General features: G+C 46.7%; 1 protein-coding gene across 2 annotated transcripts in view; it reads right to left on the bottom strand.

Moving 5' to 3' along the window:
• The window catches only part of Clpb (caseinolytic mitochondrial matrix peptidase chaperone subunit B), a 125,944-nt gene that overhangs the window by 37,229 nt on the left and 61,333 nt on the right, over positions 1-27,382 (bottom strand). For both annotated transcript variants that reach the window (XM_051149072.1, XM_051149073.1), the window contains one exon: positions 26,109-26,237. In XM_051149072.1, coding sequence (XP_051005029.1) covers positions 26,109-26,237 — 129 coding nt within the window. The remainder of the gene's footprint in view (positions 1-26,108; positions 26,238-27,382) is intronic.

Raw genomic sequence — 27,382 nt, 5'->3', positions numbered from 1 at the left:
AGTCTTCCCATGTAGCCCTGGCACTTGTTATATAGAGTAGGCTTGCCTCAAGCTCTAAGCAAGCCTCCGATCTCAGCCTCCTAAGCCAGTGTTGGGAGTAGGGCCTCACACACATTAGACAAGTAAGTACTCTACCACTGAGCCTAAAATCCTGGTGCCTGGTATATGAAGAGGCCAGGAGAAGTGTCTGGATCCTCTGGAAGTGGAATTATGAGCCACTGTGTGGATGCTAGGAATCAAACCCGGGTCCTCTGGGAGAGCAGCCAGTGCTCTTAACTGGTGAGCTATCTCTGCAGCCTTAAGTCTGTTTTTTAAACACACACCATTTGGTGTTTAATCTGAGGTTGTATAAGACCACTACTATCTAATTTACTCACTTCTTATGATGAAACCCTATACCAATTATCAAAATAAGACAAAAAAAAAAAAAAAAAGGTTGACATTCTCTCTTCATGGGTATTTCCTATTACTGGAACGGTGCAATGTGTGGCCATTAGTGCATGGCTTCTTTCGTGGCACGTGCTCTCAAGGTTCCTTCATGTGTGTTCTGGGAAGATAGCACACTTTCCTATGTGCTAGCTGGACACAGGAGCTATTTCTCCCTTCTGGCTGTTAGTAACATTCATAAACAGTACACGTCTCTGTTGTATTTGTTGTTGCCTCTAGTTTTGAGAGGGTTTTGCTACATAGCTCAGGCTGATCTTGAACTTAAGATCTTCCTGATGTGATTTCATGGGTTGTTAACAGGTGTGGGAGACCAAGTATTCACACCCACGTGTACTCTCTCAAACTGGCCTTGAAAAGTTAGGCTCAACCATTCCTCCTGCTTCAGATGCCTGAGTCTGTACACACAGCGTGTACACACCATGCCCAACTCTGGTTGTATGCTCCAAGTCTTTTCAGTAGATGCCCTGGGGTGACAGTAACAATAGCCTACAGGTCACTGTATTTGTGGTTGGCTCCACAACCTGCTTTTTTTTTTTTCACCTAACGCTTGCAACCCTGAGGAATTAAAATCTCCAAGGGATAGACATGGACACTGGATTTAAGTGCAGCCATTAGCAGCAGGAGTCTGTTGTTTTAAGACGGGAGTCTACCCTGGGCCTGGATCTTCCTAACTCCAGTTTCCACCCCTCAACAGAGTGACACTGCTACAATCCCTGCAGTGGTCTTTCACCATCTATAGCATCAAGAAGGGGGATGTCTCAGCAAGGAGGGATCTTCCTATGGCAGCCCTGGTGTTCACTAAGCACCAGTAAGGTTACATCTCCTCCCCACCCCGCCCCCAGCCCAGTTAAATGAGTGTCCGAGTGTTTACCATCACTACTGTTTCTAGTCTCTTAAGAACTCGGGAGAGCCTCCCTCTTTCTTTTACATCAGTTGGCACACACTGGGCACAGCAGTAGCACCCCAGCAGCAGCTCTGTGCGCAGGATGGGGACTGGCAGGGCCAAAGAGCAGTTTCCCCCCCAAAATTTACTTTAATTCTGTATGTGTGTGTGCATGCGCGTGCACATGCACAGGTGCCTACAGATGTCAGAGGCATAGGAGCTGGAGTTAAATATGGTTGTGAGCTGCCTGATACGTTTGCTGAAATTGAAAGCATGAGTGTTTAACCCATGAGCTCTCTCTCCAGCCCCTCCCCCCATGCTTGGGTTTGGTTTTAGGGACAGCTAGCCTTAAGCTCATTATATAGCCCACCCTAACCTTGAACTTGACTGCGCCCCGCCCCCCTTGTTGGGAATCTGTTTGTTTATTTTTCTTTTTAAATCCCTCCTTACTACTTTGTGGTAACTAGTAATTTGGCCATTGACTCTTTTCAAACCCTCCCCTCAATCCTGTGGCCAGTTTTCTCTTTTGCAGACGTTTTTGCCTGGTTTTAGAGTTTGAATCTAGCACAAATTAAGCTCTCCAAGAGCTATGGGGACACAATGAGCACATGACAGTAACACAGACAGATGGTGATGGGTGGACAGACAGACAAGAACCACAGAGCTCAAGAAGGACCGACCAGAGCATCTGGAGTTTTCTTGGCATGGCCCTGCTTTCTGGGTGCTGGGCATTGATGCGCTCTGTAAGGTCTGAGGGGCCAGTCAGTGCCAGAGAGCATTCTCCTCACTCCTACAGCGCGGCTTCGGCAGGAGCCTCAAGAGAGTAATAGAGAGGGCTCTCCTTGCTCTGGCTGCCAGGAGGGGAGTTCTGCTACTAGATATGTGTTCTGTGCAGTGGGGATCAGGGCATTTCCAGGAGGGAGAGGAACTAGGGAAAGGAGGAGGAATGGGCAGAGATGGGGGGAGGGAGAGGTGAGAAGGCAGTAGAAGAAAGCAGAGAGGGTGAGACTCGCTGCTTCAAACAAGTGCTGTCAGTGATCTATATTTGCTTACAGAATGAAAAATGCGTGCCATAAACATTGGCCACGGAGTAATTTCTAGCAGGAGTCATGTCACTTCTCATAAAGCACGAGGTGGGGACAGGTAGGACATCTCTGCACCTGGGCCAGCAGCACAGGGGCTTCCTTTTACGGTGGTGCTGGGCCTTGGCTTCAGTCCAGAAGACTCTTGGGTCAGGCTGCTTGCCAGAGGAAACCAGCCTGGTTCTACAAGGTTCTGGAGCCTCAGGGCAGCACATCTGTCCCCACTTTAGGAAGGCTGAGGCAGAGCACCTGGATAATGTCCATCCAATATTACTCCCCCAGCCTCATGCCCTCCCTCTGACTTGACTAATTGCTCTAATAATTGATAGAACCTGACTTCTACCACTGATCGATTTCACCTTCACGACCAACGGCCACAAACCATTACACTCCAATAAATAACCACGCTGGGCCTCACCCGGCTGCCCTCTCCGGGGGCATCAGGATGGCCCGTGCCCTGGCCTGACCTCCCCTTGCCTCCCACCCAGGGCCCCTCCAGGCCAAGCAGCTGGTCTAGAGGGTCAGGCCTCTGGGAGCAAGTGAGTAGGCTGGAAGGAGGTGGGAGTGCTAATCGCAGGCCATCCGTCACCTCCCACTGGCTGTCTGGGACTGGGGCAAACACCTGGAGCACCCTAGGCAGTGTGGTGCAGGACCCCTCCTTCCTCTCCTGCTCCAGATTAGTTGTCCCAGCTTATAATATTTGATAAATAGCAGCCCTGCTTCCTGGCAGCACGGCTGTGGCTGCGCCTGCCCGCTACAGCTGTGGAAGGTCACTCATTGGGGAAATATGTTTCTGTCAGTGGTATTGAAAAAAGTTTAGTGGAGTGACAGGCCTCAATTTTTCAAATTTTATTAACTCCATCCTTTTAACCATTTGTCTTGAATTCCTTCAGATTCTGGGGGCTCTGTCAATAGGGATCGGGCCCAGAAAGTAGGGTAGGAGTGGATGTGTGGGCATAGTGCTGGTGCTGGTTGGTGCCATTGTGGCTGGCTGACATTTTGTTACCCAGGTGAAGACAGTGGAAGGGGTGTTGTTGAGAGGCCTGGCTCACTGGTACCCAGGGAGCCTACTGCTTGTCTTTGGTGCAACATCTGCCTTTGGTTTGATATCATCACACACACTTCAAATGAGAAAAGACATGAGGTCTTCCAATTCCCAAGAAGTCACTTCTCTACTGCATCTGGAATAGGTCGTCCCCTGGTTCCACTGACTCCATCTTTTTGTTTGTTTTGTTTTTTCGAGACAGGGTTTCTCTGCGTAGCCTTGGCTGTCCTGGACTCACTCTGGAGACCAGACTGGCCTCCTGAGCACTGAGATTAAAGGCATGTGCTCACTGACTCCATCTTTTAAGACTGAGTCTATCTTCTGTACATCACTACTCATTGCTGTGGTAAAATACCTGAAGGAGAAAGGTTTTACTTGGGTTCATAGTTCAAGAATACAGTCCATAATAGCAGAGGATGATAGTGACAGGGGCTTCAGGCACTCACTAACAGAGAGCTGGTGTTAGTTCACTTTCTCCTTTTATTGAGTCTGGGACCCTTACCCATGTCCTGGTACCACCATGGGTAACCTAAGCTGGATCATCCTTCACTGGCATGCCCAGAGGCTTATCTCCTCCATGAGTATAGGACCCACAGGCTGGTTTTGAGCTGGGGAAGTACTCAGCAAAAGCTGGGTACCATCCTCTACACTCCCATAGCCTTCTGCCTGTCTTCCTGCAAGACCCTCCCACTAAAGGCTATCACTATACATTGTCTCCACCTTGCTATTCACCAGCACAGAGCCCAGCAGAGATGCTCATTCGTATTTGCCACTAAAATAACAAAACAAACGAACAAACAGTCTTTCCTCAGGCGCTATTTTTTGAGGCAGAGAGAACATGGCTGTTCTGTCTACTGGAAAAGCCTTTCTGACTGCAAGTGTGTGATCGTGCCCCTTGATCTGGTGACACCTAGTCTCTTCAATGGTCCCAGATGCCTTTCTCTCCTGTAGGTGGGAAGAGGAGAAGCACTTCCCCTCCTAGCTGGAGCAGGTGGGTGAAGAGTACTACTTGCTGGCTGGGCACTTCTTTACTGTTCTGCCAGAGGCTGCTGTCTGCCTATCTCTATGGGTTTTATGATGTCTGAGTGAGACAGAAAGTTGGAATGTGGTTGAAAAACAGATGACAGTGATCTTTGTAAAAGCTTTCTCATCCACTCTTCCTTTTCACATTTACCTCTGTTCCCTTTATCCTGATGTTCACAATTTTGGCGGTCTCTTTATTATCTCCAGAGAGAAGTTTTAGTATTACAGATGTCCTTCCATGGTTAGAGGTGCCCATGTAGGCTGGAATTTCCGGCGGCAAGTTTTCTATCCAGGATGCATTCAGAAATGGTGAAACAAGCTGTGTGCCTTCCCTGTCACCACACTCATTCTGACATGGTGTCCAAACAGTTCCTTCAGCCCAGAGCCCTGCCCCTTGTCTTTGTGATCACCAAGGTCCCACATTCTTCAAGGCCAATGGCCAGGAATCTCCCTTCTGGGTTCTTGTTCTCCTCATTCTCTTTTCTGCTCAAGGCCTGCCACATTTCAGTTGTCACACCAGTCTCTCCTTAGCTCTTGAGGAGAGATGGAGGCAGACTTCTGAGGCTTGAGAGTGACAAAGGACAAGACAGTCCTATCTTCTGAGGCCTTATCTGGAGTGTCTTCCATTCGCCACACACATCAGACACATGCTCTAGCAGACATGTATATATGATTATACACCCTTAGCCAAGAATCATATCATAAGGCATGCATTCCATGCCGTGCTTTCTGCTGGCGATTCATGGATTTAGTCCTTAGCAACTTGCTGAAGAGAGAGGAGAGGTATTGTTTTTTCCACTTTACAGACAGCCTGGGACTGATAGGAGAGCAGGGATGCAGGCTAACATTTGCTGGTATACAGTCTCACATACTGTGCCTGAATAATTCATCACACAAAGAGAAAACAGGCTCAGAGTTGACATGACTTGCCCGTGGCCATAGCAGCAAACAGGGAGGTTAAGATTTAAAACAGGGATTCATTTCTCTTTCATAAGTGTCTGAAATTTCACAAGTTGTTTTGTTTTTTAAAGAAGCTAGCTCTGCTCCCTCATCCCACCTCAAAAAGACAGAAAGACATCTTTTCTCCTTTTCCTTAGCGCCAGGCCCCAGCAAAACAGCCAAGTTTCTCAACATGAGTTGGGGACAGACATTTCTGTAGGAGGGGTACAGCAGAACACTTCCTTTCTTCCCATTCAGGGTTCCTGATCTGGGGTAAGGGAAATAACTGGTGAGCCACCCTAACTCACCAGATACATCCCTCCACTCCCCCGCAACCCCAACCGTGGCAGCCAGAGGGACTCCACTGCTTTCTGGAATTGGGAGACTGAAAGCTGCTTTCCTCATTCCGACAGCCTCTCATGTTGCACAGAACACAGGCTAAAGACTGGCATGCCGTGGAAGCAGCAGGCCTTATCACCCAACGGAACCCATATGGAGGGGGAGAGACAAGAAAGAAACTGACAGTGTTGGATGGAGGGATGAGGAGATGGATTGACCCCATTTTTCCTCATGCACCGTTGATCTGAGGAGAAGGAAACCACAGCCCCAGCTGAGAGGAGCAGAAGACAAACTCAGTGCTTGGGCTCAGCAGGTAAAGGAACTTGTCACCAAGCCTAGTTACTTGAGTTCCAGCTCAGGGACTCATGATGGAGAGAACCAATTCCCAAGATGTCTTCTGTCCTCCACGTATGCTACGGCATGTGTATGCAGGTATACACATGCACATACACATGCCATGAATAAATAAATATAGTAAAATAAAAAGCCTGAGTCATTTCCTTTTTTGAGTGATTAAAGCAATCATTTAATCACAAACTTCCCACAGGCTGCCACATCTCCAGAAGCAAACATATCAGTAAAGGGCTTTGTGAACCTTTGGAAAGAGAGGTGGGCATCTGAGGGTCTGTAGCAACCATAGGAGATGCTCTTTTATCAGAATTACCTGTGAGCTCAGTCAGGTAATTAAGGCAAAGGGTGACTTCATCAGACATTTGATGGGATGTCTCAGGAAAACCCTGTGGTCACAGTGAAGTGTGGGCTGGATGCCAGTAACATACGGAATGCTAGTCAGCCACTGATGGACAACTACACCCCAGGAGGGTGGGGCAAAAGACAGACTAGAAAAGTTCCCAGTGACAGTAAGTAGGTTTGGTCGTGTTCAGCATGTTTATTTCTGATATGGACACCATGGGGCTGGGCTGCTCATTCAATGTGCAGATGTGATTAGGGCGGGAAGGGCACTAAACACACCTGACAGAAGATTGACACTAAGAGGTAAAGTATAAATGAGGAGTCATAGGTTTTGGAAGAGAGACAAAGTAGAGAGATTGTTCTGGGAAATACAACTGGTGTAGAAAGGGTTTAGAAGCCATGTGAGAAAAATGGTTCAAGGCAATTGGTTGGTGATTTGGGCTGGAGGAAAAAAAAAAAAAAAAAAAAGAAAAACGTTGAGCACACCTGCCACCATGCAGAACCGGGAGGTTAATAATAAGACCCTTGGATGCAGTCCATGGCTGACCTGATAAGCATGAGAAAGTCTGAAGGCCGAATATGGCCCAGCCAAGCTCCCCAGCACCAGAAAAGCGCATGCACCAGGTGGACAGCTACTTGCTAAGTGCATTACTGATATGTCATTTATAGTTTTTTTTTTTTTTTAAGATTTACTTTATGTGAATGGGTATTTTATTTGCATGTATGTCTGTGTAATTGTGTCCTGGTGCCTATGAAGGTCAAGAGGATATCAGATACCTTGGGAATGGAATTACAGATGGTTGTGAGCTGCCATGTGGGTGTTGGAACTCAAACCCTGTCTCTTTGTAGGAGCAGCAAGTGATCTTAACTATGGGGCTATCTCTCCAGCCAGTTCCTAGTTTTCCTTTGTTTTTCTGAGACATGGTTTATCTGTGTAGCCCTGGCTGTCCTGGAACTCACTCTATAGGACCAGACTGCGCTCAAACTCAAGGAGATTCATCTGTGTCTGTCTTTGCCTCCAGAGTGTTGGGATTAAAGGGTGTGAGCCACCACTGCCTGGTTCCTATTTATCAATATTAACTAATTTATACACATACATACATATATACATACATACATACATTCTCCCCCCCCCCTCTCGTTCATTCAAAGATGCTTTCTGAGAGTCCTCTATGTGTCTGCCACTGTGCCAGGTAGGTATGAGAGATAAAAGAAAAAGCGAGTAAGAAAATAATGTTTCTGCTCCTAGGGAGCTCCTGATCCTGCAAGGAGGAGGAGAATGTGCCTATCCCCAACAGTAACATGTGCCCTGACTGCAGGACCCACGAAGAAGTCTAGCTTCCGTTCAGATTAAGTCAAAGAACTCTGGGGGAAATTCACACACTTTTGACTGCCAAATTCCCCAAGTGGTTCAATCAGGACCAAGCCACTCACTGAAACTCTCAGCACTCTCTGTGGGAACAGGAGCACAGTGAAGCAGAATCTGTGAGATTTTTGTGCTAGATATTTGCTCTTAGAGCGTGAGTTGTGGTCTTTGGCTGGGACTTGTTTATGGACCTACAGCTTGTCTTACAAGTGGCTGTGGTGTCAGGGTGAAGTGATTTAGCCAGCAGGGCTACCCAACTCTCCATTTCTTACCCACCCTATGGGGACTGCTTCAGCACAGACATAAACATGCTCCTGCCGTTACCTTATTGCACTCGTCACATAGGGAGGCTAGAAGGCTTGATTCAGGGATATGATTGGATTTTAAATCCCAGTCTCACAGGATTTTAATTACTGGTCTGGGGCAGCAGGGATAGGCGCAGGCTGCCTTTGGATGGAAGAGGTCGATACTCCAGTCCACAACATATTGAGCCACAATGCCTGCAGACTCTATTGCTCTATTTAATCATCTTTTGCAAAATTTACAGTGGAACAGAAGGGATCAATACGGAATTTATCACATTCTCTTGTAAATATGAGCCAGGAAAGAGTTCCAGGCAGTTTGTTACTGAGTAGGAGGGAGCATGTCTGTGTACAGCTGGGCATTAGGAGATGAGACAAAATCCATACTTCTTGGCATAAGCTACAGACACTCAGCCAAGTTCCCTTTAAACCCGAAGGCAAGTTCAATGGGGAGAACCCTAATCTACTCATCCACCAATCAGCAACCAACATTCTGGAACCCACTTTACCCTGTAGAAACTCTGGGGCTTGTTGACTATTGTGTTCCTGAGAACAATATAATACAATGATCTTGCCACTTATGAAGGTGAGCCTTGTGCAAGTTCCTGAACAGTCTGGGGCCTTTCTTACACACTCGGGAAATGTAGATGAGAAGAGCCTCTACCTGGGAGAGTTAGTTTGGTATTAGAAGAGATAAAAACCTGGGCATGTAGAGGGGTTTCAATGACTGACAGCTACTGTTACGCTTTCTCTAATTACCATGACTAAGCAGTCCTTCCTACAGCGGGTGCCACCTATGAATGTGTGTGGATTTGGGGGTGTGCAGAGAGCTGGCTACTTACTTTCACAGCAGGCGGAAGGGGGACAGGGTATTCTTCCTCCATTAGGAACCTGGCCAGGGGTACTGGTGGCAGAACACGTGGAGCCAAGAGAAGGGGCACAGGAGGCGATGCACAGGATGCAGTTTTCAAAGCTAGAACTGACTGTAATCTTGAAAATCTAGCATTCCTTTTCCTTCTTTCTTTCTTTTGGTCTTTTGACACAGGGTTTCTTTCTCTGTGTAACTCTGCATGTCCTGGAACTCACTCTATAGATCAGGCTGGCCTCGAACTCACAGAGATTCATGGGTTTCTGCTGCCAGAGTGTTGGGATTAAAGTTAAAGTGGTGCACCACACCCCACTAAGGCTGTACATGTTAAGATTCTAGGGGGTGAGCAGTGGAAGCACACCAGGGAAAGTCTGAGCGACAACACATGGAGCTGCCTCTCGAAGGCTAAGCAGGTGTGAAGAGCAGAGGCAGGAAAGGCCTTCCCACAGGGAAAAGTGGAGGAGGAGGTCTGGGGAAGGAAAGACTGCTAGGGCACGAGTGGATTAGTGGGCCCTCGAAGACAGCTCCTATTTCCCAGGCATCTTCCTGTGGGCCCAACAGGTACCAATTCCAGTCTCAAACAAACCACCACCCTGGCATCTTCTCTTAGAGATAGATAGGGTGGCAGAAGACTCATGGTAAATTGCTGATATGCTGGGTGAGGCATCTGAGTTGACCTGGGAAGTACTGGAAATTGCTGATGAAGAGCAGGAGCGAGCAAACAATTCTGCAGGGGAGAGCAAACGATTCTGCAGGGGAAAGGCTGGGGTGAAGGAGATCCTGGAGGAAGGGAGGGTAACAATGAGGCAGCTACAGCGCTCCTCTTGTAACTCCTGGACAATGGTAAGTTGATGGACCTGAGAGGAACCCCTCAGACAGACAGGGCTTGTTAAACACTGAGGCGGAAGGCATCAGACTTACTTATAATGCCTTCTTGTTGAAGCTGGTAGGTGGTGACACCACCACTCACCAAGCGCGGGGTGTGGAAGACAGTCCCAGGAGGGGAAGTTTGGACATACCACGTATGAGTTGTTTAGAGAAATCAGCAGAGCTACTGGCAGTATGAAAATGCCTGGTTTGTTCTGAGGAAAATATGCCAGCCAGTGTGGTCAGGAAAGGACGGGCATAAGCAAAGGAATGAGCGCCCAAGCACATGGCACATACAGAGCCAGCTGAGGAAAAGCCAGGTCTCCTGCCTCAGACTCCAGCTCTTTGCAAACTGGTGGGGCCTTACACATGCGGATAATGCTTTGAGTAGCATGTGATAGCATGGACAGCCAGACGTCAGCTTTTTTTTTTTTTAATTGTGAGCAAGTTTTCTGAAGTTGTGGGCTTCAGATATCCCTATTCCTCCTTCTCCCCATAATCCAGCACAGTACCCCCAATGGTGTCAACATGCTCTGGATAAAGCAGAGCTCAGACTATATAAGAGCCTTGAGTCCCTTCCCTTCCCCCTCTTGCTAATGACAGCTGAGACTGAGGAAGCCAAGCGCAGGTCTAGGCTAAATTCAGCAGTTGTAATTATACTGCTGACGTCTGGGGCAGAGCCACAGACTGCAGGAGGCGGCAGCTTTTGTTCATGCACTAAACCCACATCATCTTCAAACATGCAAATCACATGTCTGCTTCCACCTAACAGCATTGGAGGAGGCCGAGGAAAGGGCACACAATGCCCACACATCTGGCTAATTCAGTTAGAAGGCCAATCAATCTTGATGGGCTGTCTATAAAACACTGCTCCACCCCAAAGGGCAGAGCTGACCAGATGTTGAAATGTCTGTGGACCAATCCCAGTTGACTGTCCATAGCAGCAAAGAGGGCTTGTCGAGAGAAGGCTTTCACTCACAAGTCTGCTCCAAAGTTCAGTCCAGACTTCTGCTTTGGAGAGTACCAGTAGTTAAAGCAATGGCTGAAGCTGGTTGTGGTGGCTCACAGCCATCATCTCAGAGCTGGAAAGACTGAGGCAGGAGGACTGTTATAGGTCTGAACCGGTCTGGGCTAGACATCAACACATCATCTCAACAAATAAACAACCCCCCCAAAAAAAAACTACACACAAACCAAATGACCAACCAACAAAAGAAAACAAAACAGCAACGAGTGAGCCTCTAGACTGAGGCACATTCACAGATGTCTGCACTTGAGGGAGACAGGGGGCCTTGTTCATAGCTCACTTTGCAAACAAGTGCAGGGATACCCTGGGGGATCTTAACTCTACTTACCAGTGTGAGGAGAGCAGCAAGTATGGAAGAGGTGTCTTTAACACGGTATCAGATGTTAGACTATGGGTCTGTGCAAAAGAACCATTTACCTGGGGCTCTCAGCCTCTGATCAAGGCCGAAGGAATAACTCATCTTCCTCATAAAACTGCTGTATTTTCCCAACACAGAGGCTGTTGCCAACATCTTTAACAGTTTGCTCTCCCTCCTCCACACCTAGCAGTTATCAGGTGACTATCTCAAAAGCTAAACACAGGAGCACCATGGGAGAGGAGGAGTGATGAGAGGTGGAGAACAGGTGCAGTCACCAACAGGGCCACTTTGATGGAATTCTTTGCCTAGGCTGGATTATTTTTCTCAAAGGTGCTTTTATCTAATGATTCTGAGGACTTTATCACATCTGTCCTTGAGCTGAGACTGCAGGATGAACCAGATTTTTGGCATTGAGCAAAGGACAAATTAAAAATGACACCTTCTTCTAGCTTCACTGGGCAGTTGTACATATATGGCACATGCTCACACAGATAAATAAAAATCAATCTTAAAAAAAATTTGGAAGAGAGCTGGGTATTTTGGTGTACTTTGGCTGAGGCAGGCAGACTGCTATGAGGCTGAAACTAATCTGGGCTACATAGTGAGTACCAGGCCAACAGGGATGGCGTAATTACATCCCTGCCCAAAACACTAAAACAAAAATAACAAAGAGAAAACAAAGACCAAAATTCCTACAGAAAATGGCTAAGATGTGAACAGAACACAAAGGAGATCAAAATGGTTCTTAAATATATGAATTATGTTCAAATCCATTTGTAATAAGAGAACCAAACCAAAACTATTTCCCTTTTACTATGATTGACAAAATCCCCAAAGGCTGGCAATCTAGTCTTCAAGGGGCTGGAGAGTGTCACAGATACTCTAATACAGGATAAATGGGAGGGACAGTACAAGTTCTATAGAGGAAAAACAACCAGTACATAGCCAAAGGACCTGTGCACACGCCCTCCTACTTAGGACTGCTACCTATAAGACTTCACTACAGACACACCACCATTAGTACCAAAGTATTCTACAAACAGGTCATATACAGTTGCACTGCTTACAAAATATTCAAAACCTGCATGTACACGCATATAGGCCAGGAATGGAATCCGATACAGGCATAAAGAGGGAGAAGGCAGATCTGTATGAAATGTTTCCTGGAAAATATGGATTAGTAAAAAAAGCAAACTAAAAAGAACACAGCTCTTACATAGGAAAGTGAGGCAAAACAAGAAAACAGGACTCTTGGGGCTGGGGAAATGGCATCATGGGTAAAGAAGTTGCCTTACATGCATGAGACCCTGAGTTAGATCCCTAGGACCCAGGTAAAGACACTGGGTATGCCTGTATTCCTACTGCCACGCTCCCCATGATGGGCACAAATTCTAACTGCCTGTAACCGTGAGTCTCAAACATTTTCTCTTAGAAAATGCCTTGGTCATGGTATTTTGTTGCGGCAATAGGAAGGTAACTGGGACACTGGTTCAAGATGTCAAGGAGCTGGCAGTGCTGTTGCTCAGTGACAGATCTGGCTGTGCAGATCCTACGTTTCCACCTAACACTATAAAGCCAGAGTAGAAAGAGCAGTACAGTTGGCCACGAGAGTCACAGATCCCCGCCTAACACCAGGCTGACCAGTGAAGGAAGAGATGGCTCACAGGCATGCTTTATTTTTTTCTTTTAGTAAATTTACAAAACCCTGCAAAAATGAGGAAGAAATCCAGTACTAGATTTTCATCGCTACGACAACACTCACTAAAGTCTTAGTGCTCCTCGAATACGAAGACAAAAGCAAGGCTGGCATAAGATGAGTCTGAACTGTTTTTTTTTTTTTTTTTTTTAATTCCAGAAATAAGAAAATGCTAAAAGAATAAAAGAAATCCAAGCAGCAATTGGAAGGCAGCAGAACTCTGAGTCTGAGGCCAGCCTGGCCTATAAACCAAGTCTAGGCTATACAGAGAAACAGTCTGGAAAAACAAAACAAGAATTAAAAAGAAACATGGTGGTGCACACCTTTAATCCCAGAACTCAGAAGACAGAGGTAGGTGGATCTCTGTTAATTGTAGGGCAATCTGATCTACATAGTGAGTTCCAGGACAACCAGGGCTCTGTAGAGAGATCCTGTCTCAAAAACAATCAATCAACCCCCTCCCCAAACCCCACAGCATCAAAATCCAAAACCCAAACAAACAACAACAACAACAAAACAAAACAAAACAAACAAACAAACAAACAAAACGAAAGAAAAGAAAAGAAAAGCAAGCAAGACTACTACCCTGGTAAAATCAGAGCCAATCAGCACTAATATAATTAAGGATGGCAAAGAGTTCCAGGTACTAAACAGTGGGTACCTGTGAGTACACTGACAATATGTAGACATATGAGAGAAGGGGTTTGCGTACCACAGGCCGCCACATGCCAACTGGTCACTGTGGGATAAGTACGAGGGTTAGAAAATATGGGAAAAACGTCTATTTCACAGGTGCTGCGTGAAGACTGGTTCTGGCAAGAAGCTCACGGAATGTCAGGTTTGGGGCAAAATCTGATGAACCAGGTATTTGCTTGAGATTAAAAGTGTCTTCAATGCCAGGCGTGGTGGTGCATGCCTTTGATCCCAGCACTCATGAGGCAGAGACAGGCGGATCGCTGTGAGTTCAAGGCCAGCCTGGTCTACAAAGTGAGTCCAAGACAGCCAAGGCTACACAGAGAAACCCTGTCTCAAAAAACCAAGTGTCTCCAGTGATTAATTGCAAGGAAGGAAAAAAGGATAATACTAGAGTTGTTTAAAAACAAGAATATAAAAACAAAGCACGCATAAAATATCTCTGAGAGGGACTGGAGAGATGGCTCAGAGGTTAACTGTCTGTTCTTCCCAAGGTCCTGAGTTCAATTCCCAGCAACCACATGGTGGCTCATAACCATCTATAATGAAATCTAGTGTCCTCTTCCAGCACATGGGGCAAAATACTGTATAAATAATAAATAAATAAATCTCTAAAAAAAAAATATCTCTGAAAGTGTTGTAGGCAAGGTGTGCCCAGAGCTTTCCTAAGTCTTGGAAACTTGTGAATATGTCACAGAGACAAGAATGGCACGAAGGCTGAAGACATAATTAAGGTTATCAGTTGACTCAGATACCTTGGGTTATCTACGTTGCTCCACACAACTACAGGTCTTTATAAATAGAGGAGAAAGGAAAAAGACTATCAGGGTGATGAAATATGAAAGAGACTTGATTGGTTACTGCTTGCTTTGAAGATGGATGGGGCTACAATGCATGAAATAAAGGCCTCTAGAAATTGGACACAGCGAGAGAACATGTTCTTTACTATGGACTCCAAAAATGAAGGCATCTTTGAAAACACCATGACTTTACCCTAGTGAGACCTGTTTCAGATTTATCCCCATAACATAGGTGTGTGTGTGTGTGTGTGTGTGTGTCTGTGTGTGTGTGTGTGTGTGTGTGTGCGCTTCCCCTACACAGTACTAACTGCTAAAAGCAGCCATAGGGAGGATGAGAGGAAAAAAATCACAAGGCTTGGCCCTGAGGAGGACCAGAGATGTGGCAGGGACACCACTTTCCTAAAGCACTGCATGCAACTTTATATTTTACCTTTTTAAAAGTAAAAATCATCATGGTTAAAAACACACACACACACACACACACACACACACACACACACACACACACACACACACACACACACCCCCAATCACTTCAAAATGATTTTGACTACGAATTTATCCTGTTTCACCACCTCAAAGGCCCTCTGTACTCAAGTCTCCTGAACAGTGCAGTGGGTGGCCATTTTCCTATAATCTCTACTTGGCATGCAGGTTCAGGGCTCGGTTTGTTTCCACTTCATGGAGTAGCTTTGTTCTTTCCCTCTGCTTGCTTGAATTCTGTGGGGCCTGAGCCTGTGGCTCCACCCAATCCTCAAGCCCTGCTATAAGACCAGCTCAATCTTCTGAGAAGGGCCTATATCTCATTTTTTTATTCCCTATATTGCCTGTGCCCACTTACAAATGAATTTAGACAACAAACACTTATTGTCATGTGCTAAGAGCAGCGTGAGATGCTGGGAACAAAACCACCCAGGTCATACTCTGCCTTCTGAGGATGCGGCTCAGTGGGAAGGAGATATTTCAGTCCTGAATAGGGAGGTAAGAAAACTAGACAGGGCACTTTTAAGAGAAGCCCAGAGCAGAGATGGTGGTGATCAGTTGCAGATAAAAAAAAAAAGTGGTAATTGCTGAATAAATATAAAAATTTAGATTTGCATGCTCTTAGGTAAATCATAGGCAAGTGTCCATTCAGAGTCACAAAACACCATACTGGAAGGTCTGGGTAGCACAGGTACACTGCCACAATGTGAAAGGGCAGGACTCAGGTCAGATAAGGTCAGTGTCAGGGTGATGGCAGCACCAGACCCGAGTCTGGTACCCAGTCGGTACTCCTACCACACAGGGATCTATTTCCTTAAAGTAGATCCCTGCAGGGTTTCTTAGCAGCAAGTTCCCTTCTGTTATAATGAAAAGAATTTGTTTTCAACATGTAGTTCAGAAAGGAGTGCACAGTTCAAACCCACAGAGAAGATCTTTGCTGTGTTCCTCCCAAGACACGTCAGGCTTCTTTCCAGAGAGAAGAGCACAGGAATGCTGGAATCAAACTGCTTTTGGCAGAGGGAATCCTGGTTCTGGCTCTTCTCCAGTCTGATCTTTTGCTGGTGTTCTGTAGGCCCTGACCTTTGATTTCAAACCCTTCCTTCCTAAAGCAGAGTCTCTTTTCCAGTCTAAGCCACAGGCCTTAGAGAGGTATGACTAAGCTGGCAAAGGGAGGCTGGCCTTGGGAGCTGTTGAGTTCTATGTTTCCAGGTACAGTGCAGGTGGAGGACATGGAACACAGAGTGGCCTGCCTAGTCGCTGCTGACCTCTCCTTCACCCAGGGGAGCCCTGGCTTCCAGCTGCTACTGTTGGCAGTGATAAGCTCATGCCGGATGGTAGCCAGGCTCATCTGAGGACTGCTTGGAGCCCATTAAAGCCTTGATGAAAAGTGGTTGGCTGAGTGGCAGGTGGCTCTGGAAAGCATAGTGACCAGGCTTTCGCCTCTCCTCAGACATTAACTGATTCCACAGGCACAGGGGTACAGAAGTACCTCATCCTGGAGAGGAGCAAGGGAACCTTTGTTATGAGCTGGTTGAGTACTGAAGGCTGAACTCAGGGTCATGGTGGGCCTATGTCACACCTAATCTAGGATGTGGACTGTATTGCCAATACCATGAACAATGGTTCTTAACCTGTGGGTCTCAACTCCCTTGGGGGGTGCATATCAGATATTTATATTAAGGTTCTTAACAGTAGCAACACAATTTTATGGTTGGGGTTACCACAGCATGAGACTGCACCACTGGGAAGGTTTGAGAACCAATGCCACAGAACACCCCTACTTCCTAGTGTCCCTGGATACATGATTGCTGGTCCCTAAGGATGATTAATAGCCATCTCCCTCCACAGGGCTGTCTTAAACTAGACGATATGCTACTATCTACATTTCAGAGCTCAGCACACATGCATCTGCTCAGAAGACTTTCCTGAACTAGATTAGGTTTCCATTATCCTCTCACAGTACCTTCTACTCTTCTGTAATAATACTTATATTATTAGCTAAAAACTTAATTATTTGTCTAATTTTTCTACTCTGACAGACTTTAAGCTTTGCAAGGGATGGGGTATGCAATAAATATTTGCTAAGACAAAACAAAAATATCATATTAAGAGAATACTTACAGGCAAATTTTAATAGCGTTCTTTAAAAATTAAAAATTATGTGTGTGAAGCCGGGCGTGGTGGCGCACGCCTTTAATCCCAGCACTCGGGAGGCAGAGGCAGGCGGATCGCTGTGAGTTCGAGGCCAGCCTGGTCTACAAAGCGAGTCCATGATGGCCAAGGCTACACAGAGAAACCCTGTCTCGAAAAAACCAAAAAAAAAAAAAAAAAAAAGAAATTATGTGTGTGTCACATGTGTATAGGTGACTGCAGAGATCAGAAGAGGATATTGAGGGTGTCCTGGAGCTGGAGTCATAGGTAGTTGTGGGCAGCCAGACAGGGTATAGGAATGAACGCAAGTCTTCTGCAAGAGCAGGAAGTGCTCTTAGTCAGGAAGCCATCTCTTCAGTCTCTGACAGCACCCTTAAAAAGGACACTGACAAGCTGGGCATGGTGGCACACGCCTTTAATCCCAGCACTCGGGAGGCAGAGGCAGGTGGATTACTGTGAGTTCGAAGCCAGCCTGGTCTACAAAGCGAGTCTAGGACAGCCAAGGCTACAGAGAAGCTCTGTCTCAAACAAACAAACAACAAAACAAAACAAAACAAAAAAAAACAAAAAAACCCACCCCCTCCCCAAAAAAAAAAGAAAGAAAAAGAGAAGAAAAAAAAAAAAAAAAAAAAAAAAAAAAAAAAAAAAAAAAAAAAAGAAAAGGACACTGACTTACATCACTGCTGGCTAGCTCATCTGCCATCCTAGCTGAGGAGGTAAGCCCAGTTCTCTTGGCTTTCTGATTTGCTTCCAAGCAACCAATCACCCATCCAAGCTAGTATTTTTCAGTTTGGAATGGCATGGAGTATTTTCTTTTCTTTTTCAACAGCTTTGCTGAAATATAATTTACATGCTATAAAGCTTGCCCATTCAAAGTATACACTTTAATGCTTTTTAGCATAGAGACAGTACTGTACAGCCATCATCATAATCTACTTTAGAATATCTTCATGCAAACCTTGTGTGCCATTAGAAAGCTCTCCTCAGTAGTTCTTAGAAAATCGCCAGCACAAATGTGTTGTCTCTGTGCCAAGCAAAAAGAAGAAACTTTTTTGAAATCAACATGGTCTCTTCGTTCTTGTCTCTTCATTTTATAGATGAAAAGGTGATGCCAGGAAGAGGCTGTGATTACGAATACGAACTAGTGCCAGAGCTGGGGGCTGACCCCGGTCCCTGCCTGCAGCCCCTGATCCCTCTGCCATGCAGTATGACTGTGTGCCCTCAACTGTTTACTTGAGGGCAAAGGCTACGGTGTCGTCTGCTCATCTGTCTCCCAGAACAGCACTGATACTTAATGCGGGGTCCATGAACTAGAGCCAGATAGTAAACCTTGCTACCTAGCCTCTATGAGAGACTTTCAAAGTGACTCTCAGAGTCATTTTATGTCCAGGGAAACTAGTATCAAGTTTGAGCATGTAGTTGGCGTTCCTTTTTTAAATAATTTATTTTGCTTATACTTAAGAAAATATTGTTTCTCAGCCAAATTTTGGCTAAACTCCGGTACAGATGATAATTGGTTTGTGGTAAAGCACAGAGTCAGAGACCAATCTTTATAGACAGTGAGAGATGTACTGCCTTAGTGCAAGAGCTGCCGCCTCCTGCTGCTGTTCTTTGCCAAGTCCCTTGCACAGCTCCTTTCTTGGCTTACATCAGTGGAGCCTCTGGGGCTCTTCAGCTGTACTGCCCTGCCGTGGGCAATGTGCAGCCTTACCCGTCCCCAAGAGAATGGCCACCTCCAATCTTCCTGCTGAAAACCACCTGTCCAACTGCTGCCCTGCTGGCCATCCTCACAGGAAGCCGTGAGACTCCCTCGTCAGTCAAGATTTATGAGTCACCTTCCATATGCTGCTCACTATGGATTGTCTCTCTAGGAGTAGTAAGGCAGTGGCACTGGAGCAACTTTTACCAGGGTGACTTGGGACGGTTCCTGAGAAGGGATACTTGAGTTAAGACCTGAATGACAGGGTGGCCTTCCTTTGGAGAGATGGGAGAGCCCCAATGTGTCTAGGTGACACAGGCTTCTAAGGCTCTGATAACCCTAACTCCTAACCCTATGTTGTTGCTTCAATACTGAGGTCAAATTTTAAAGTAGGAAACTTTTTTAAAAAATTATTTGAGACAGGGTTTCTCTGGTAAGAGCCTGGCTATCCTGGAACTTGCTCTGTAAGTCAGGCTGGCTTCAAACTCAGAGATCTGCCTGTCTCTGCTTCCTCGAGTGTTAAGATTAAAATTGTGGGCCGCCACCTGCCGGCTGGAGCATGGCAGCCTTCGCCACCCCCTCCACGTTTTAGGAAGATTCCTTTGTTGTTTGATAGAAACAAGAGTTAACTGAGAGAATAACCATCTAAGGGCAGTCCAGGTGAGGTGATGGGCCTTCAGCTGGACAGAACTTACTAAAGCATTGTCCTCGGACTGGAGGAGATAAGAATCCAAAGATGATTTAGGTTTAGTATCTGAAGTCAAGGTGATGAGAGTACCACTTAAGGCAAGCTAACACCGAGGCTAACAGTTGAGGTTCAGGAAAAAAGAGGAGCGGAGGAAGGAAGAGCGAGGGGAGGCAGTCACTACTTTGAGGATTTTAGTCATTAAGACATGAGGTGAGTTCTTGAGGCAGCGAGGCAGCTGTCTTTTGTTTGTTTTTTCTAAATGCCTAAGCTGAAGGTACATTTTTGAAACTTATGAGGATGAACATCTATGGAAGGAGAGGGAGGCATGTACAGGGGAGCAGAGTCCCTGGACAGTGGAGCACAGAGGAAGCAGAAGCCCTGAAGGGCTGCTTTCACTGCTGGAGAAAGGAAGGTGCTCTGTGAAGGCGCTGGCAGGCAGAAGCTCTGGGGCGGGGTAGGGGGAGTGGGGGGGGGGCACGCTGGAGTTGCTTTCTGACTACAGTGCATCTTCTTTGTGAAATATGAGATGGCAACAGCTTGGGAGGGGCTTAGAGACTTGAGGAGTGAAAGAAAAAGGCTAAGAAGCTGTCTTGGTCTAGAATAAGACAGTGATTTTGCTCATGAAGTGCAGTGGGCATGGCTTGGCACCATGGTGTGAGATTTATGGCTATACATGTGAATTCTGGAAGAACAGGACTCAGAAACAGGAGAACGCAGAGCAGTGTCAAGGGACCCTGCATAACTGCACCACAGAGCGCCTGGGGAGTCCCTGTGTGTCCCTCCCCATGTCTTAGAGATTGGTCGCTACTCTGACGTCACTGACTGGTTTTGTCTGTTGTGAACTCTAATCCCATGCCAATAGTTAAGGCACGTGACCCACGCATGTTGACAGAGCACAAGTTCATCCATTCCTACTGCTGTAAGAATTCCTCAAGTTATTTCAGAAGCAGATAAACATTTTGAAAACTTGTAAGAGGATAGGAATTCAAGGTCATCCTCTGGTACACAGCAATTTGACTAGCCTGGAACACATTAAGACCTTGTTTCAAAACCAACCAAACAACAACACCCTCCAAAAACCTGTCATGTTTCTCCTCTAAATTGTCTTGGTTTGCCACTGGAAGCAAAGTTCAGCCTCCTCAGCACAAACCTTCCTGAACCAGCTCTTGTTTCCATCCTTGCCCTCTGATGCCTGACTCCTTGCTCTTCTAAACCACCGTATTCTACTGATAAGAACATTCTGCGGCATCTTAGGATTTGAGCGTGTGGCCCCTCTGGTTCCGCCCTTGCCGACCTTACATCCATCCTTTCAGAATCAGTGTAAATGCCATCTCCAGAACCAGGCTTTCCTTGTCTTATCAGAGACTCCCTAAAGTTTTGTTTGGTGACAGGGTCTCATCTTAGGCTGGCTTTGGACTCAATATACAGTGCTGCTGGCCTCAAACTTATGATTCTATTGCCTTAGGCCTTCAAGGGCTCCAAGGGTTGGAGCCCTTGATTGCTGGTGTTTCACCACACTTCTTTTTTGAGGGAGGATCTCATATAGGCTAGGCTGACCTCAAACCCTGGATCCTCCTGCCTCTATCTCCCAAGTGCTGGGATGACAGGTGTTCCACAACACGTAGCCTGAGATCGATTCTTTTATGTTTAATAATAAGATAATAGGACAATAAGAGAATAAGAAAAAGGTACCAGGCAACAGTTAGATTATATTATATAAGGTTTATTAAATGAGCACGGGGAGAAAGGGGGCAGGGAACCCCAGAAAGGGAGAGAGAGAGAGACGGGGGTAAGAGAGATTAAGAGGAGAGCCTTGAGGAGGGTCTGCCCTTTTATACAGCCCTGGCAGGGCCACACCCCCGTGCAGGTAGGCAATGACACCACAGGTAGGCAGACTGCAGCAGAATCTTAACAGTTTCTCTGCGACCACACAGACCGTCTCCAGATCTCCACTATCACCTCAGGGTCACTGTTCATTTTAAACTCTGAGTTCCTTAAGGGCAGCACCCAGGCCTGTATCACGGTTGTTGGCCTGGTGCCCAGGTTGGAGTGTGTGATAAGAGATGCTCAGCAACGCGGTGGGTAATCTTCACTGTCACCTTAGGCCAAGAAGGCCCTAGTGAATTGCTAAAGCATCCTGTTAGCAAGTTTCCAGAGAGTATTAGCTAAGGGGGTGGGATGGGTGGGGAAGAAAGCCAGCTAGCAGCCTCTCTCTCCTCTCCTTTCCTCTCTATCCTGCAGGCTGTTCTGCTACACCTTCCCCACCATGATGATCTAATACCTCTGAAACTGTGAGCAAAACAAATCCTCTCCCTTTAATATTTATTTGGTCACAGGAACAAGAAGTTTGGCTACTACAGTAAATGGCGTGAAGAGGTCCTTGAGATCAGCTTTAGTAGCTCTATTTTATAAAGTGAGAAAGGGTTGGCACAAAGGAGAATCTGTGGGTGGCGGAGCCAGAACCTCTGATCCTTCTCTGTACTGCTGGGTGTGAAGTTTCAACAGAGAGGGCAGACAGCCCCAGGCAAAGAAAGCTGACAGCACAACATCTGCCGGTGTAGACAGATGGACAGACAGTGAAGTGGAACAAGAAACAGAACACTGAGTTTTGGTCCTGATGATGGGCTAACAGGCAGCTACAGGAAGAATAGCAACACAGGACAGGCTCTTTGCCTCGGGCGGGTTGTAGGAATTTAGGGACTCAGTGGATGCTTGCAGGTTAACACTGACAACTGAGCCAGGCACTCAGAGAAGGGGTCAAAGAGGAACCTTGATGGGAGGAAGGAAAGACTGAGGGAGCCCCCCCCCCCCCAGGAGGGAGGATTAGGTTTCAGAAGGGCCAGGCACTTCTGAGGTAAGGAGCAGCAGTGATGAAACAGGAAGCGGCAGTGAGAAGAAGAGATGAAGCAGTGACTCAGATGGGAGGCAGCAGAACACTAAGAGTGGGTGGGTCAGGAAGCCATGCAGGGCTTTTGAAGATCTGTTAGCACATCCAAAAATGTACTCAGTAGTGTGCCAATGTGTAGCTGAGGAGGTGGAGACGAGGGAGTGCACTCTGCCTTAGTTTAGTAAATGACACTGCACTCTAGTCCCAGGGGCAGGGAAGATGCACCAGGAAGGTGGCTAGAGACCTTTCTGTCATATGTGTCCCACTGAGGCCGCCTAGGGCTGGTAGGCTTCTTTCTACCAGCCAAATGGCAAAACGAATTGCAGGAATAGAGGGGCAGCGCAGGAAACGCTGGGTGGGTGCTGGAGGCTGGCTGGAAACACAGCCAAATGTTAAGCTGATTTAAAAAAAAAAAGGTTTTAGCGCCTCTCCCAAGAGTGGCATTTACCTTGTACCATTTTAGAAAAGTGAGTTCCTTGTGTACAACTTGATGCCTCAGGGCTTTAGGGCTTATTTCTCTGAAGGAACTAAGTAAAAAAATCCACCATAATTAAAGGTATGTTTTAGGCAGACAGAGCTGCCCATGAGAGCACATTCCCGAGAGAAAACAGTGTCATCCAGCAGAAGAGCCCTGGATGTACTGAGGTAAGGCAGCTGCAGCCACCCCTCCTTCTCTTTCCAGTCATACTGCCCCCTCATCTTCCTCCATCTTTTCTTATACTTGCAAAGTTAAGTATGGAAGCAGAGCCTTCCCGCTCTGAGGCAACAACAGACAGAGGCAGCAGCATCAAGGATGAATACACATGGGAAGCATACTTCCTTTAGTATACGATAGGACTGACACCAGGTAACTTGAATCTCTACAAGAGAACTGTCTCCCTATTGCTCTTCCTGGAAAGGGGGGCGGGGCGGGAAATCATCCACTCCTCCAGGAGTCTTTCTGTAACTTATTCTACTTCCTTGCTCATCAGTGACAAGACAGCATTTCCTCTTTCATGTAAATCCTCCTGTGGAGCACCCACCCTATAGCCATGGCCTATACAGGCAAACATGCAGGTCTGTCAGCATCAGCGTCTCAGGGTCAGAGACAGTGAGTGTGCTGATCCTGAGGCTCATGATCTCAGAGATAGCAAATAGTGAACAGAGTGATGTAACTGAGGCATGCTGTGAGGCCAAGGCTATCTCCAAAGCATGTACCTTTTCACAGTTGTGGGCTCTTGAAATAAAAAGAACGACCCTGACAGTTAGTGGTAAGTGCTGGGCCAACACTGTACAAATCCCTAGGAGGGCAAGTAGGAAAGGCTTTCCAAGAGAGGGAGCTGTGTTGAAGGTAGGGACAGAGAAACGGTTACAGTTGCCAACATGAGAGTGTGATTTCTGTATCTAAGTCACAATAACTGTTACAGAGGAGAGAAAAAATTGTTTGTCTTTCAGTTTGGATTTGAGAAGTAACATAGGCACCTAAAATCATTTACATATGAGTCATGAAAGTAGAAGTGAAACTGAGGGAATGAAGGAACTAGTAAGGTAGCAGGAGGGTGAGAGAGAAAGGGCACTGAGGGGACTATGATCAAAGCAAAAAACAAAAAACAAACAAAAAAATAAACCAAACCAACCAACCAACCAAACAAACAAACAAAAAACTCCTGCTACTATACATAATGAATATACCCCAAATGAAAATGAAAAAAAAAGTAACTACTTGTCACAGAGCATCTAATGTGTCTGCCAGGGAGTTTTACACTCATTATTAATCTCCACATACTCCTGTGAAGGTGCCATCTGACATATAAAACAACAAAGGCTGAGAGAGTTAGATAACCTGTCCAAGGCAACCTGGTTAGCTTACAGGAAACTGGGGTCCCAACCCAGGTTAGCTCATCGGAAGCCTGTGCAGCCTTTTCTATTACTCCATGCTGCCTCCTACAGGCTAGAGGTGTCCACATCAGCAGCTCGATGCTGTTGCCTGAGCCTCTTTACAACTCAAAACAGAGAGCAAGAGTGCTTGCTCCCTCCACCCCTAACCAATGGATCCAGGAACCTAAATCTCTGTGGACTTTGTGAGCAGTCTTTGTGCCTAGGCCTGCCTTGGATCTTGCAGAAAGAACCTCCCTCCGTGTTGCTACAGCAAAGCTGATGGCCAGAACTCTCTGATAAAGCTGATGGGCAGGAAGGCAGAGCCTTTGGAAAAGGTCAGCAGAGGTCAAAGACTTTGGAAATGTTACAGACAACAGCCCCTAGGAAAAGAGAGCAGGATTCTGCCTCTCGGTTGGCTGGTCACACACACTGGTAGACTAAGGGAGGTCAAGAAGGGGAGAGGGGTCAGAAGTTGGCAGGCCTGCAGGCTCTGAGTGACAGCAACTTGTTCAGATCTAGAAGTGGGCTGATGGTTTGGGCCCTCGAGGCTGGGAAACTAGGGCAGGGGTATAAATGGATGACTATTAAAAAGGCAGGTGGGAGAAATGCAAAGGTTGGGGCTCAGGGCATCCGTTCCAAGTCACCGGGCAGGAAAGCATGTCCTTGGAACGGCTCAACAGGCTAGCCTTGGCCTGGGGGGTTGAGGGTGGAGGGAGCCTCATAAAAGGCCCTCGCTTCTTCATTTTAAAGGTGTTCCATCTGGAAGAGGAGCGTGGAGGGCTGCTTGTAGAGTGAACTCTGTTTGGTGGCTGGCGGAAGCAGGGAGGTTCCCAGGAGACAATGACAGGGTGTATTGATTTTAAGGCTCAGCAGAGAGAAGTCCACACACAGTACATGCTCTATGCGTAGCCCCAAATGTCTCGCCAAAGAGCTCTCCAAAGGACAAAGGCAGAAGCAGCTTGCTCTGGGATGTTTTTGAAGCCTCTGCTTCTGGGAGTACTGAGTCCTTATTCAAAAAGTATCAGTCACCCCAGGCATAGCCACCACACTCCAAAGCAGACCTGGAGTTCCAGACCAGGTGTGTTTGGGGGCTGGTCCCGGGTGCAGGCAATGCCTGGTTGGTTATGAAACCACTGAGCCTATGGCTTACAGGAGATGGCAAGACTGGGTTCCTGGGAAGTATCCTCAATGCAAGGACATGATATGGGCTGGAAGATAATTTGGATGCTGGGCCCGGAAGGCAAAGACTATGTGATAGAACAAACTTCCTCACAGGCTGATTTTGGAACGGTTAGGTGGCAAACAACAGACAGTTGGTAGACATTACACAGTGGCCACAGCTCATTAAAAAAGTGTTGCTACCAGTCATAAAGAGGCCTAAGAGAGACCACAGTAGGGCCAAGACCCAGGAGATGAACTTTGTAACATGGTTAGTGGGGCTTGACATGACCTCCCTGGCTCCACTGGTCCTGTTCTGGAGGTCTCAGGAGAAATAGAGGACACCAATCAAGAAAACTCTCACACTGGGGCAGAAGCAATGGCTCAGCAATTAAGAGCACTTCCTGCTCTTCCAGAGGATTCAAGTTGAGTTCCCAGAACCCATGTTGCTCCTGTCATCTAGCTCCAGGAAGAGCCAATGCCCCTTACCTCCAGAAGGACACTGCACTCAGGTTCACATTTTTAGTCCTCTACATAATCTTTAAAAATGGTTTTTAAAAACCTCAGGGCTTATTGCAGACAGAGTAGAGACCTTCCCCCCCACCCCCAAGAACATATGCCATCCACCAGAGGGCAAATCACACACTGACACTGTTACTCTTGGGCAACATGACCACTCTGCTGGCTTAAGCAGAGTAACGGGGTTCTAGAAGTGTGGGGGATTCTCTCTCCTTCAGCCACAACCCACAGCTCTCACCTCCATCCAGCAGCTCCTTGACGATGCTGTAGTCATCAGCCAGGACAGCATAGTGCAGGGCTGTGCAGCCCTTGAAGCTAGCACGGTTGTTTAGTCTGTTGTTGAAGTCATCCTCTCGAGTGACTAGGACTGAGGGACCAAAACAAAAGCAGAGACAAGCCTCCATTAGTGACAAGTCAGTCTCTGAAGGCTCATTTTTTTCTCTACTCTCTTTACTCCCATCTCTCTTAGCTGTGTGTGTGTGTGTGTGTGTGTGTGTATACAGGAAGAGCAAGCTGGCCCACAACCAGCAGAGATCTGCCTGACTCTGCCTCTCAGTGCTGGGACTTAAGTGTGTGTACCATCATGTTTAGTTCTCTTTGGCTTTTTTTTTTTCCCTTCCCTCAAACAGGGTGTCACTCTGTAGTCCAAGCTGGCCTTGAGGCCAGAGATCCAAATGCCTCTGCCTCCTGAGTACTGGCATTAAAGGCCTGTGCCACTACGCCCAGCTCTCTTTGGACTTTTAAGACAGTGTCACTATGTAGCCAAGTCTGGTCTTTAACTTGCAGTGATACTTCTGCCTCTACCTTCCATGTGCTGGGATTCTAGGTATGAGCCAGTATGTCCAGTTTCATCTGCCTTTTTTTTTTTTTTTTTTTTTTTTTAGGTTTTTTTGTTTGTTTGTTTGTTTTGTTTTTCAAGACAGGGTTTCTCTGTGTAGCCTTGGCTGTCCTAGACTCACTTTCTCTATGTACCTCAGGTTGGTCTCAAACTCACAGTGGCCCTTCTGCTTCAGTGCCTAGCTCTTCAGCATTTTAATTTGTCTATGTACTTCTAAAACATTAAGTAGCACCTACACTGTGTGCCTGGCCATCTGGCTGGGGAAGAGGAGATAAATCAGTCTGGTTTGTTTCATGACCATTGATTGATATGTAGAAGTCATTTTGGGGACATGAAGTCAATCACTATGGTCCCTGACCTAATGTGACAAGAGGCAGATAATAGGCAACTACTGAGATCAAGTCTATGCTGGGGGTACAATGGGGTGACACAGAAGGACAGGGGACAGCTGGGCTCAGCTTGCGCACGAAGAAAAGGATCCTACAATATTGAACAACTCAAAGCATAAGGTGTCCAGGTGAAAAAGAAGGTGGGGTCTATAGCCATGTCAACCAGAATGTGCTGGATCTCATCTGATCTCGAAAGCTGAGCAGGGCTGGGCCTAGTTAGTGCTTGGATGAGAGACCGCCTGGGAATACCAGGTGCTTTATATAGGCTTTTAGCTGGGTGTGGTG

The sequence above is a fragment of the Acomys russatus genome, chromosome 7 (assembly GCF_903995435.1).
Source record: "Acomys russatus chromosome 7, mAcoRus1.1, whole genome shotgun sequence".
NCBI lineage: Eukaryota > Metazoa > Chordata > Mammalia > Rodentia > Muridae > Acomys > Acomys russatus.
The sequence above is the reverse complement of the archived record's forward strand: the minus strand, read 5'-3'. Positions and strand labels throughout refer to the sequence as shown.